Here is a 14,521-nt window from a genome sequence, read left to right on the forward strand (position 1 = left end):
ACACTTTGTCAAGCATCAGAGATATGTGAGAAGAAGATTAACGTACCAAGACCAAAGGAACTTCAGATTGTCAATTGTAAATAGCATCCAGAACCAAGTTAAGTTATTTTTATGCTTGTTATTATTTTAATGTGTGTGAAAATTAATCAAGTTCTGTTAAAAGTTGGTCACCGTCAATCTGCTACTCTAAGCGTGCAAGTGGCATTTCTATCGTCTGACCTAACAGAAGAAGATAAACACGCCACGATAAGACCACGAGACTTATTGCTGACACTCGCCTACTTCGCTAGAGCGACAAGTCAAATAATCTGATGGTGTGTGTACCGAAGGTCTTACAGTACGCACACCACACCGTGGTTTATTAAGTATTGAAATTTATACTGACATTTTGATCACCCGGTATATGTACGTACTTCACGAAAATAATAATACCTGCATGGAGGATGCTACAACTGTGGTGAAACATGTTTGAGTGTTAAAACAATAATTTGTGTGCTTTAAAAAATGCGGATCCATCTGTAAGTTGTTATTAATCGTGGGTTATTCTGTGAATAGTCACCGCATTTTGAGGCTGCTGCACTAAGGCTACACGCGCTATTTGGAGAATGCGGCGTGAGGACAAACGACACGGACCGCTGCCACAGAGCTGTGCGTTATTTAATGGTGGGAGGCGGCGGCGGCGGCAGTGCCAGCAGTGGGTGGCGGAGAGTGGTTTGGCCAACGGCGGCGGCCGCAGCTGGCTCGGCTCCGGCCCTCCAATTACCGGGCAATAAAGCAGCGGCAGGGGCCAACAAGTGGCGCCCTGCCGGACAATGGCGGGGGTGGAGGGTGGGGGGTGGCGCGTTTAATTACCGGCCAGCCACTCCCACGCTCGTTTGTCAACCGCCTGCGCTGCACTGCCCCACATCTCTGCCTCACTACGCGGAGCCGTCACTGACACGAGACTTGCAGTCCATACTGTGTTGCCGTCCCCCCTTCAACGACAGCACATTTTCTGTAATATGTTTCACGAAGGCGGTACCCCACAGCTCGTAAACATTTCAAAAACGTTACGGTTCACAACCAAGGGTTTCTAACAAAAAATTCTTTATAATACACCACTGGCCATTAAAATTGCTATACCACGAAGATGACGTGTTACAGATGCGAAATTTAACCAACACGAAGAAGATGCTGTGATATGCAAATGATTAGCTTTTCAGAGCATTCACACAAGGTTGGTGCCGGTGGCAACACCTGCAACGTGCTGATATGAGGAAAGTTTCCATCCGATTTCTCATACACAAACAGCAATTGACCGGCGTTGCCTGTTGAAACGTTGATGTGATGCCTCGTGTAAGGCGGAGAAATCACGTTTCCGACTTTGATAAAGGTCGGATTGTAGGCTATCGCGATTGCGGTTTATCGTATCGCGACATTGCTGCTCGCGTTGGTCGAGATCCAATGACCGTTAGCAGAATATGGAATCGCTGGGTACAGGAGGGTAATACGGAACGCCGTGCTGGATCCCAACGGCCTCGTATCATTAGCAGTCGACATGACAGGCATCTTATCCGCATGGCTGTAACGGATCGTGCAGCCACGTCTCGATCCCTGAGTCAACAGATGGGGACGTTTGCAAGACAACAACCGTCTGCACGAACAGTTCGACGACGTTTGCAGCAGCATGAACTATCAGCTCGGAGACCGTGGCTGCGGTTTCCCTTGACGCTGCATCACATACAGGAGCGCCTGCGATGGTGTACTCAACGACGAACCTGGGTGCACGAATGGCAGTACATTTTTTCGGATGAATCCAGGTTCTGTTTACAGCATCATGATGGTCTCATCCGTGTTTGGCGACATCGCGGTGAACGCACATTGGAAGCCTGTATTCGTCATCGCCATATTGGCGTATCACCCGGCGTGATTGTATGGGGTGCCATTGGTTACACGTCTCGGTCACCTCTTGTTCGCACTGATGACACTTTGAAAAGTGGACGTTACATTTCAGATGTGATACGACCCGTGGCTCTACCCTTCATTCGATCCCTGCGAAACCCTGCATTTCAGCAGGATAATGCACGGCCGCATGTTATAGGTCTTGTACGGGCCTTTCTGGATACAGAAGATGGTGGACTGCTGCCCTGGCCAGAACATTCTCCAGATGTCTCACCAATTGAAAATGTCTGGTAAATGGTGGCCGAGCAACTCGCTCGCCACAATATGCCAGTCACTACTCTTGCTGAACTGTGCTGAAGCTGCATGGGCAGCTGTACCTGTACACGCCATTCAAGCTCTGTTTGACTCAATTCCCAGGCGTATCAATGCCGTTATTACGGCCAGAGGTGGTTGTTCTGGGTACTGATTTCTTAGAATCTATGCACCCAAATTGTGTGAAAATGTAATCGCATGTCAGTTCTAGTATAATGTATTTGTCCAATGAATACCCGTTTATCATCTGCATTGCCTGTCGTTTTGCTTTTCCTTTTAGTCAGAATAGTCCGACATTTTTCGGTTTTTACAGAATATCAACAAACAGTGTACATTGTGTGAAATTATTAAAAAATATTCAATTTTGCAGTAGTAATTTAATTTTCACGTCATTATAACAAGATCTTACTCGCTATCGCCAGCATCTCTTGTTATGCCACAACAGAATTAGGGATGATTTCTGTCGTAAAAGCAACCGAAACTCACAGTTTTACAGCATCAATCATATTTCATTAAAGCTGCTGTCTTGCAGGCGCACGGAGTTTTTCAGAGCGATACCGGAAAACGTTGTTCATTTGCATTCAAAAAGGTTTCTCTTTCATCCGTTAACGTCGATGCGAACGATGCATGTTTAATCATTTTCGAAAAAGGAGTTGCCCTGAATTGATGCACAATTAAGGAGTGTAGTTTAATGGAATCATCCCCGAAGGCGAATGCTCTGTTGTCTTCAACGAATCGGGACCATTCTGATTTTCTTCGTGAAAATTTTAACCCACCGGGAATAATGTACGTCCCAATGCCGGCAAAGTGGAGTACACCTTGATGGGATACCTTTTACTGTGCAGGTGCACGCTTTCTTCTCATGCACGAAGATGCGATCGTATACGGTCAGATCAGTCTGCTCTCCCTACGTATCAGTGAAATTTCTCCTGTTCCACGTACGGAAGAATCACAGCGTTTTACAAAGTCTTCTTACACCAGTTTTGTGAACTTTTCTGATTTCGGGCAGGACACAATTACGTCTTTAAATTTGAGGATTAATTCATCGACTGTTTTTCTGAACAAATGGTTCGAATGCCTCTGAGCACTATGCGACTTAACTTCTGAGGTCATCAGTCCCCTAGAACTTAGAACTACTGAAACCTATCTAACCTAAGGACATCACACACATCCATGCCCGAGGCAGGATTCGAACCTGCGACCGTAGCGGTCGCGCGGTTCCAAGCTGTAGCGCCTAGAACCGCTCGGCCATTGTGGCCGGCTTTTTCTGAACATCATGACCAAATTTTCCCTCCATACATAAAAAGACGTACGGAATCAACATTACTGTGCGCGGAAGAACAACCCGGTCTCTTTCTTACAATGTATTTGACATATATTTTGATATGATTTACCTGTTCCAAATTCTGTCTCGCTTCGACGAACCGTTCTTACGTCTCACTATCGATAGTGTTACATTTATCACGACGAGTTCCACCTCATTTCATATCCTCTTTCCATTGATACAGCATTGATTTATGTTTTAATCGAGCGACGCCGTGGGACTGCAAGCTCTTTGGGCTCTATTACGGATGAGCTACTGCAAGAGCGACTACCCTTTCTTTGTAAGATACAGGCACATAATTTCGTGGATCATGGGCGAAATTGTCGTCGACGAAATCGCCATATCCCTCTACTCCCGTACGCCGCAAAGTAAATAGCTTCATATTATGTCGATTCGTCCGCAAGAAAGAGAACATCCACACAAAAGGGAAACTTACCTCCTCATATTCGTGCACCTCGTCATCTTCGTTGATGTTTATTAATTCATCACCATCGATGATCCGTCTCTCTGCCAACAGGTCTTGCACTGCGATACATGTCTCATTGCCAATTGCTATTGAATTAGCAGAGATCGTGCTGGCAACTTTTCGGCGTACGTTATGGCGTTAGTGATTGCGCCTTTCGACTGTTAATTCAACTCCTCTACCTCTGATGTATCTTCTTCTGGCTGCACTTCTGTAGACACACTTGGGTCGTCCATTTCAATGTATTCTTCGAACACGCACGGTAATAACAAATCGTTGCGAGCAACGCACGTTGAAGACAAGTGCAAACTAGCGGTTTAGGAGCTAGAGCACCGCCTTTTGTTTGACCATGGCGATACATATTCATTACAGACAGAGCACTGTCCGCGAGAACTCTGTATATTACGAAATTGTATCGCCGTAGCCAATAAAAGGCGGTGACCAGCAGTATACACTGTCACAATACACAGAGTTCGCACGGGATGTCTGCTAGGGCAGTCTTCTTTCTGTTCGACTGTGCCTACACAATTTAAATATCTTAATAATTTCACACAATTTAAACTGTTTGTTGATATTCTGTTAAAGTAAAGTGGAAAAATGTTGGACTTTCCTGACTTAAAAAAAAACAAAAACACGGAAAGGACCCGAACACGGTACCTCTAGGTCATAGCTGTAGACGTCAACCACTGTGCCACGCTCACTTGGTTGGAACATGGCTAAAGTTACGCGTATTACAGCGCGCAGTCAATTTCAAAATGAATTTTCTCGAAAACCAAGGCCCGTCGCTAAAAAAGCGGACAGATTCATACTCAGGGCATGTCCCTCTACAACATATCCGAGACCCATCAGTGTCATTTATTTACACTCCTGATGGTCCCCTTCTTAGTTAAAAAATTCTACATCGCATTTACACTGAAATAATCTCGCTTGTTTACTTTCTAATCTAACATTAACATTTTTGTCTCTTGAAATGGATATACTCTGCACACGCACTAGTTTAAAATCTTTGATCCAGCAATATTTCACTGCACCACAGACATATCTTTCTACCCGAGGAGGGAGTAACAATGGAAAACCGGTTCGAGCAACAAATAATAAATATTGTAGAATGTTACACCGCTGTTGTGTATGTTTCATGCCTAATGTGCAAAATACTCTGCCAAAAACAGACGGAATAGTCAGTCAACGTAAGGTAATTATGTGGGTGTGTGAGGAACAGTTCTCTGTAATCGAGTGCCTTCAACTGAAATCCATAAAGAATGTACGGTGATGGTTGTATCGACATCAGTAATGTGCGGGGATGGGTTGTTCGTGCTCGTACTGAAGGAAACCGTGGTGCTAACCTCATCGTGTGTGGCAGAGGTAGGAGTGCATGATCACGTACGGCATCCGACGAGACGCGTCGGAATCTGGTCGACGAAATCGTCAGATAAAATCGTCGGATGATACACGCAGCTCTCAGAGAAGTGTGCCATATCAGGAGCGCGCGTACAGGCCGTCATTGCAGAACTGCGGTACAGAAAACAATGTGGGTGCGTACCTCGAATGCTCACTCCTGACATGAAAACAGAGGAGACTGGAGATCTGTCAACAACTGCTTTTGCGTTTTGAAGCCCTCATTCCGACAGTCAAGAAGCGGTGCAAGCAGAGGTGGGGTTGTGGCTCGGTCAACAAATACAAAACATTGTACAGTGGCGGTATCAACTAACTTCTCTACCGTTGGGAGAAATGTGTTCGTCGCCAGGGTGTCTGCGTTGAGAAATAAACATATAGACGTGAAGAATAACGATGTAAAATGTTCACAAAGTTTCTTTTCTTTAAAAAGGTTCCAGAGTTTTCAGATAAAGCATTTCGGAGCTACTACTTTTCAGCACGCCCTCGTATCTTTATTATTATACGTACTATGTATCATATGTTATTACGACCGTATGTGATAGTAATTAGGATCTGACGTTTTAAAAGTTCTATACAACAGCACATTATGTATTCAAAGAACACTTGCGTTCACAGTAATAAAATGAAAATGAGAAATGTGTTATATTTGTACATTTACGTCTGTGTGAAATAGCGGGATTTACCTTTACTATCCACAATGATTCCCTTTTGCTTGTAGCACTGAGGGATACAAGGGTTACGAGGAAGTAAATTTGTACCAGTGGGACATCGCCGGCTTAATATCATATGAAACCACAATAAATGTAGGTTCAGATTCCTTGAGGGAAATAATGTGTAAGCCGACAGTATTTAGGAATATAGTTATGTTGCTATTCCCCTTAAATAATTGGAATCTACCATTATTGTAGTTGCAGACGATATAAAGCCAGCGACATCGTATTCCTACAACAAACTTACTTACTTGTACCCCACTTACTTTTAACTGAAGTAATTTGTATCCCTCAGTGGAAGCTGTAGAACGAAAACCATGGGCATACTAAACGTAGGGGTAACTCATTTCATATACGTAAATACATCACATCATCACATATTAACATTTTTAGTTTGTGAGGATATGATGCGCTCATAGACATTTTACAATATTTCGTGATGTTCGAAATGGTTAATTGAAATTCTTACACATAATGAAGCTCCTGTTAGCGAATTAATCACATCTGAAGATGTGAGGCAAATGCTCAATTCGACAATGTCAACGTTGTACTGTTCAAGCGATCTTGGACGTAATAAATTTCTGTATATATATGAGGCAATGTCCTGACTGACTGACTGATTGACTAACTAACTAACTAACTCACTCACTCATCATCGCTCATCCCAAATCATTCATGTTAGAAACTTGAAATTCGGCGAAGATGTGGATCTTATACTGCAGGCGTAGTTTAAGAAGGAGTTTTTCGAAATTCCAACCCTAAGGGGTTGAAACAAGGGATGAACCGTTTGTTTGAAAAATTTAGCTATTAAGGATTTTTGAAGCTGTTCTTGTTGTGGTCTTCAGTCCAAAGAATGGTTTGATGCAGTTCTCCATGGTACTTTATCCTGTGCAAGCTTCTTCCTCTCCAAGTAACTGCTGCTTCCTACATCCTTCTGAATCTGCTTAATGTCTTCATCTCTTGGTCTTCCTTGACGAATTTTACCCTTCACGCTGCCATCCAATACTAAATAAGCCTCAGAACATGTCCTACCAACCTATCCCTTCTTCTAGTCAAGTTGTGCCACAAATTCCTCTTCTTCTTCTAGTTCTTTCTTGTCTAAACTATTTATCGTCCACAATTCACTTCCATACATGGCTACACTCCATACAAATACTTTCAGAAAAGACTTCCTGACAAATCTATACTCGATGTCAACAAATTTCTCTTCTTCAGATACGCATTCCTTGCCATTGTTAGTCTACATTTTATATCATATCTTCTTCGAGCGTCATCAGTTATTTTGCTCGCCAAGTATCAAAACTCATCTACTACGTGTCTCATTTCCTAATCTATTTCCCCCAGCACAACCTGACTCAATTCGACTACATTCCATTATCCTCGTTCTGCTTTTGTTGATGTTCATCTTATACCCTCCTTTCAAGACACTGTCCATTCCGTTCAACTGCTCTTCCAGTTCCTTCTCTGTCTCTGACAGAGTTAAAATGTCATCGGCAACCCCAAAATTTTCATTTCTTCTCCATGGATTTTAATTCATACTCCAAATTTTTCTTTTGTTTCTTTTACTGCTTGCTCATTATACAGACTGAATAACATCGGGGATAGCCTACAACCCTGTCTCACTCCCTTCCCAACCACTGCTTCCCTTTCATGCTAGACCTACGAAAATTGGTTTGTGGTATTTGTCAGAAATAAAGAAATATATGTTTCAGCATTTCTGGAAATTGAACCCTACGGGTGAAATAGCAGGTGAAAGATTTTTTTGAAAATACAGTTATTAAAGAGCCTGTAAAGTATTTTTAAAGCTGCATCTGTCAACATTGGTATTTAACTTATTGGTTACAAATAAAAAATACGCGTTTTAGAATTTCTGGAAACTGAAGCCCTGAGCGAGTGCAACAGGGGATGAGGTTTTTTATGAAAATATTTTATTATGAAAGCATTTTAAAGCTAAATGTATGAAAATGTAAATTCAGCTTTTCAGTTAGAACTGAAAAAATAGGTGTTTGACTGTTTTGGAAATTCAACACCTAAGGATCAAAAATGATAAGAGAATATTTCGTCACATTAAAAAAGTTTTGAAGCTACATTCTTGAAAAGTGGACAGCAATATTTGTTAGGGGATGAAAGTTGCTATGGAACTATGTCCACACGAGTCCAAAAGGCATAATTAACAAAAGCTATGGACTCGAAGTACCAGAATCGCTTTTTGGTCGAAAGTACAGTCTAAAAAGACCATGCTTTTATGCGTCCTTCATTAGCTTAGATGAAGTTGCAGTTTGTGAACAACATAAAAATTCGACTAAATAAATAAATAAAATACTCTACAGGCCGTAAAGTCTACACGAGCGAATCGGCGAGTGCTAAGGTAGTTATTATATAAATACGTAGCGGAACCCATAGTTTCGTTTGGAAACATGACAACATTTATGAAATAAGAACGGTCCTGCCACATTTCCCTGGGGCACTCCTGATGATACCCTTATCTCTGATGAACTTTAGGCGTCCAGGACAACATATTGGGTGCGTATTTCTTATTTTCCTTCTTTCCTTTAAAAATGTCCTCGAGGCAGTATCTGAAAACGTATTCCATATGATCGGACCTTCGTTAATACTGTACAGCGGGGCAATGCGGCACTGTATCAAACACTTTCCAGAAATATAAGACTATGGTATCTGCCTGTTGTCCTCCACCCATGGTTCATAGGATACTGTGGTGTCACCGCCAGACATCATCTACGTACTTTATTTGAAATTCTCAAGACATTGTCCTGTTCCAAACCTCACGCCAGTCAGCGTGTAATTAAACGCGTGCATTTCGGCCTCCTCTAGAAACACTACAGATACCATGTGAGAAGTAGGGCAATCTGAATTCCGCGTGAGAAATACTTTCTAAATTTGTACCTTCTGCTACAATATGTCGGGTATGAAAAAAAGCAAGCTCTTTTACACGCTACTGTGTTTATTCAAATTACAAACTTCGACATTTTACATCTTCACAGACGTATTTCCCAGTACTACAAACGCTCCATTCGGAATGTGACGTAGAAAGCGACGCCTCAACGCATTATTTCACGTTTCCCAGAAATCTGAACAAAGCCGAAGTACTCTGTGTTCTGCCGCTCACGCTTGGAAATGCGCTACAGAGAAGCCGCATGTTGTCAGCCTCTTACCGACTCCCTGTTTATGCACTCTATTTGAAGCTGATGCTAGCAATCAGTTTGCAGGCGTTGACGTCTTTTGTTCTTTCTTACTGCAGACCTACTGATGAGTTACCATGAAACTGCAGGAAACTGCATATCATTTTTCCCCGTCCAGTAACAAAGATTTCTTTGCAGACTGTTTTTCTCGTCTTCGTCAACACCATGTAGCGACCACACCCATCACTTCTCTGGCGCTTTAGAGTCACACACTGTAATGTGTGGTTAGCTGCCTTTGAAGAATAGCTGAATTTACCAAGAAAATAGACTATGCTCTGGCAAACTTTCAGACTCTTTTAAGCAGACCCTCTCGAACAAAACAAAACTGTGCTCCAATAGTTGCAAGAAAGTACAAGTCAAAGCCGCTACCTAAAAGGCTATCAGAAGCCATCTAAAAAGCACCGTCCAATATCCTCAAGATCAGTTTGTTGCAGAATCTTTAAATGTTATTGTGAGCGCAGAGGTGATGCGTTACGTTCAGGGGAATGAACTACCCCATACCAACCTGCATGCATTCCGAAAACAGCAGTCGTGCGAAACCCAACTCGCACTTGTGGACGCAGTATTTCTCGATTTCAGTAAAGCTTCTGACTCAGCACGACACCTACCTCTGTCACCAAAAGTACGATCCTAATGGGTATGAAGGGAAATTCGTGACTGGATTGAGGATTTTTTGGCAGGAAGAACATAGCAAGTTAACTTGGATAGAAACTCATAGATGTAGAAGTATCTTCTAGTTTGTCCCGGGGAAGGTGTTGGGACGTTGGTTGTTCATGCTGTACGTTAATGACCTTGCGGACAATATTAAAGATGAAACTTCCTGGCAGATTAAAACTGTGTGCCCGACCGAGACTCGAACTCGGGACCTTTGCCTTTCGCGGGCAAGTGCTCTACCATCTGAGCTACCGAAGCGCGACTCACGCCCGGTACTCACAGCTTTACATCTGCCAGTATCTCGTCTCCCACCTTCCAAACTTTACAGAAGCTCTCCTGCGAACCTTGCAGAACTAGCACTCCTGAAAGAAAGGATATTGCGGAGACATGGCTTAGCCACAGCCTGGGGGATGTTTCCAGAATGAGATTTTCACTCTGCAGCGGAGTGTGCGCTGATATGAAACTTCCTGGCAGATTAAAACTGTGTGCCCGACCGAGACTCGAACTCGGGACTTTTGCCTTTCGCGGGCAACTGCTCTACCATCTGAGCTACCGAAGCACGACTCACGCCCGGTACTCACAGTCTCGGTCGGGCACACAGTTTTAATCTGCCAGGAAGTTTCATATCAGCGCACACTCCGCTGCAGAGTGAAAATCTCATTCTGGAAATATTAAAGATATTTTGCAGATGATACTGTTATCTGTACCGAAGAGCCAAAGAAACTGGTACACCTGCCTAATATCATGTAGGGTCCCCGCAAGGATGCAGAAGTTGCGCAACACGAAGTGGCATGGACTCCTCTAATGTCTGAAGTAGTTCTGGAGGGAATTGACATTATGAATCCTGCAGGGCTGGCTATATACCCGTAAAAGTACGACGGGCTGGAGATATCTTCTGAACAGCACGTTCAAAGGCATCCCAGATATGCTCAATTACGTTCCTGTCTGGGGAGTATGGTGGCCAGCGGAAACATCAAAACCCAGAAGAGTGTTCCTGGAGCCACTCTATAGCAATTATGAAAATGTGGGGTGTCGCATTGTCCTGCTGAAATTAACCGTTCGTCGTAATGATCAAAGGACAAGAATGGATGCAGGTGATCAGACGGGATGCTTACGTACGTGTCACCTGTCAGAATCGTGTATAGACGTATCAGGGATTCCATATCACACCACCTGCACACGACCCACACTGTTACAGAGCCTTCACCAGCTTGAACAGTTCCTTGCTGACATGCAGGGTCCACGGATTCGTCCATCCGCTCGACACAATTTGAAACGAGACTCGTCCGACCTGGCAACACGTTTCCAGTCCACAACAGTCCAATGTCGGTGTCGACGGGACCAGGTGAGGTGTAAAGCTTTGTATTGACCAGTCATCAAGGCTACACGAGTGGGTCCTCGGCTCCGAAGCCCATATCGATGCTGTTTCGTTGAATGGTTCGCACGCTGACACTTGTTGATGGCCCAGCACTGAAATCTGCAGTAATTTGCGGAAGGGTTGGACTTCTGTCACGTTGAACGATTCTCTTCAGTCAAATGTACAAAATGTGTGTGAAATCTTACGGGACTTAACTGCTAAGGACATCAGTTCCTAAGCTTACACACTACTTAACCTAAGTGATCCTAAGGACAAACACACACACACCTATGCCCGAGGGAGGACTCGAACCTCCGCCGGGACCAGCCGCACAGTCCATGACTGCAGCGCCTCAGACCGCTCGGCTAATCCCGCGCCAAACCAAAACACAGTGTGATTGTGGTTTGGTGTTTTGGTGAAGAGGAAAGTGTCTTTACTACGTTATTTGTGGAAAATACTTGTTATAGTTACGTGTGCATCACAACACCTCAGCATGATGCGGAGAATGGAAGAGCTTGCTACACGAAAACGTAAGTAAAAACGAATATAGGCGCGAAAAGATCGCGATAAACTAAAATACGTTCTAGAAGATACGTTAACTCCCAGCAAAAAACTTTTTCATCAGCATCGTTTGGTTGCAGAAGACAAGCTACGTGTATTAATTAGCACACAAGTGATCGAGAAAATTCACGCACAGGAAATCTAAAGGTATTTACAAAAAGAAACGATCTGTCGCTTGAACTAAAGATTCACATAATTTTTTAACCATTTAACAAAAATGTTCACATTGCAGAATAAATAAAAACGAAAACGCACTGATGATACCGAGCGAGGTGGCGCAGTGGTTAGACACTGGACTCGCATTCGGGAGGACGACGGTTCAAACCCGCGTCCGGCCATCCTGCTTTAGGTTTTCCGTGATTTCCCTAAATCGCTCCAGGCAAATGCCGGGATAGTTCCTTTGAAAGGGCACGGCCGACGTCCTTCCCCATCCTTCCCTATTCCGATGAGACCGATTACCTTGCTGTCTGGTCTCGTTCCCCACACAACCCAACCCAACCCCAACTCTACCACTGATGATGGCATAGTGGTGCCGAAACATGATTGGGTACTGAGAAAAAATGGTGTATTGCATAACTGGCGGACCTCACATCCAACAACCGAAACATGTTCGATTGAAAGTTCTTTGCTCGAAAGTTGCTCTAGTGACAATTATTCGACCAACAGATGCTCGTCCTAAAGTTCAACGACCTAAATTTCATCGACCTTAGAGTGATTCGACTGAAAGTTACTACACTGGAAGTTGCTTGAATGATGGGGAGCAAAAGGTATTAGACTGAAAGTTGCTCTGTTTAAACTTCACTTGACCAAAAGTCGCACGACCAAAAGTCGCCCGACCCAAAGTCGCCCGACCCAAAGTCGCCCGACCCAAAGTCGCCCGACCCAAAGTCGCCCGACCCAAAGTCGCCCGACCCAAAGTCGCCCGACCCAAAGTCGCCCGACCCAAAGTCGCCCGACCCAAAGTCGCCCGACCCAAAGTCGCCCGACCCAAAGTCGCCCGACCCAAAGTCGCCCGACCCAAAGTCGCCCGACCCAAAGTCGCCCGACCCAAAGTCGCCCGACCCAAAGTCGCCCGACCCAAAGTCGCCCGACCCAAAGTCGCCCGACCCAAAGTCGCCCGACCCAAAGTCGCCCGACCCAAAGTCGCCCGACCCAAAGTCGCCCGACCCAAAGTCGCCCGACCCAAAGTCGCCCGACCCAAAGTCGCCCGACACAAAGTCGCCCGACCCAAAGTCGCCCGACCCAAAGTCGCCCGACCCAAAGTCGCCCGACCCAAAGTCGCCCGACCCAAAGTCGCCCGACCCAAAGTCGCCCGACCCAAAGTCGCCCGACCCAAAGTCGCCCGACCCAAAGTCGCCCGCCCCATAGTCGCCCGACCCAAAGTCGCCCGACCCAAAGTCGCCCGACCCAAAGTCGCCCGACCCAAAGTCGCCCGACCCAAAGTCGCCCGACCCAAAGTCGCCCGACCCAAAGTCGCCCGACCCAAAGTCGCCCGACCCAAAGTCGCCCGACCCAAAGTCGCCCGACCCAAAGTCGCCCGACCCAAAGTCGCCCGACCCAAAGCCGCCCGACCCAAAGCCGCCCGACCCAAAGCCGCCCGACCAAAAGCCGCCCGACCCAAAGCCGCCCGACCCAAAGCCGCCCGACCAAAAGCCGCCCGACCAAAAGCCGCCCGACCAAAAGCCGCCCGACCAAAAGCCGCCCGACCAAAAGCCGCCCGACCAAAAGCCGCCCGACCAAAAGCCGCCCGACCAAAAGCCGCCCGACCAAAAGCCGCCCGACCAAAAGCCGCCCGACCAAAAGCCGCCCGACCAAAAGCCGCCCGACCAAAAGCCGCCCGACCAAAAGCCGCCCGACCAAAAGCCGCCCGACCAAAAGCCGCCGGACCAAAAGTCGCCCGACCAAAAGTCGCCCGACCAAAAGTCGCCCGTCCCAAAGTCGCCCGTCCCAAAGTCGCCCGTCCCAAAGTCGCCCGACCAGAAGTCGCCCGACCAGAAGTCGCCCGACCAGAAGTAGCCCGACCAGAAGTCGCCCGACCAAAAGTCGCCCAACCAAAAGTTGTAGCAGACAATGGTTCTTAGGCTATAAAAGCAGTGCTGAACGGTACTCACGAGTGTGCGGGGCTGGGGGCGGCGCAGCAGGCGGCACCATTGGCTGCTGGGGAGCTGTCGTCGTAACTGTAGGTGTAGTTGTAATTGTAGTTGTAGTTGGAGTAGCCGCGGGGGCGAGCGCGCCGGCTAGGCTCGGGCGTCGCTTGAGGGGCAGCGGCGGCTGTCGTTGCGGCGCCATAGGAGACGGACGCGCCGGCGGAGGCGGCCGGGGGCGGCGGGGGCGGCAGCGGTGGCGGGGGCGGCGTGCAGAAGGCCGTCTCCTGCAGGCGGCACGGCCGCGGCTGCTTGCGCGGCGGCGAGGCGCTGCTGCTGCTGTGTCTGTCAAGAGAAGGAGGGTGGCCAGTTACTAAGAAAGCTGTACGAACACGTTTGAAAGAAGATCTTATTATTCGAGATGGCAGCTTTCAACTCCATAATGCATGGGACGCAGTAGATTCTATAGTATCTTCAGGAAGATAAGATATATATATAGTCTCTGCGACAGTTTTAATTCTACAGGCCAACAAGTCGGCAGAGGGCGTGCATGCAATGTCACCATTACGCGCGCATCTGC

The 14,521-nt window shown here is 46.2% G+C and overlaps 1 protein-coding gene across 1 annotated transcript; it reads left to right on the forward strand.

Annotated features, from left to right (window-relative positions):
• Positions 1 to 605: 605 nt before the first annotated feature.
• On the forward strand, positions 606 to 13,873 carry LOC124552288 (extensin-like). Its single transcript, XM_047126565.1, has 4 exons — positions 606 to 766; positions 6,094 to 6,178; positions 12,671 to 13,216; positions 13,271 to 13,873. Exons 1-4 carry the CDS (start codon positions 606 to 608, stop codon positions 13,871 to 13,873), a joined length of 1,395 nt encoding a protein of 464 aa, XP_046982521.1.
• The last annotated feature ends 648 nt before the right edge of the window (positions 13,874 to 14,521 follow it).

This window comes from Schistocerca americana, chromosome 10, assembly GCF_021461395.2.
Source record: "Schistocerca americana isolate TAMUIC-IGC-003095 chromosome 10, iqSchAmer2.1, whole genome shotgun sequence".
NCBI lineage: Eukaryota > Metazoa > Arthropoda > Insecta > Orthoptera > Acrididae > Schistocerca > Schistocerca americana.

Bases quoted from the DNA above. Each gene is read 5' to 3' on its own strand.
- LOC124552288 (XM_047126565.1), top strand. From the start codon at position 606: ATGCGGCGTGAGGACAAACGACACGGACCGCTGCCACAGAGCTGTGCG. The intron at 6,179-12,670 runs GTAGGTTCAGAT...CTTGACCAAAAG, and splicing joins CATATGAAACCACAATAAAT to TCGCACGACCAAAAGTCGCC. The intron at 13,217-13,270 runs GCCCCATAGTCG...CCCGACCCAAAG, and splicing joins CGCCCGACCCAAAGTCGCCC to TCGCCCGACCCAAAGTCGCC.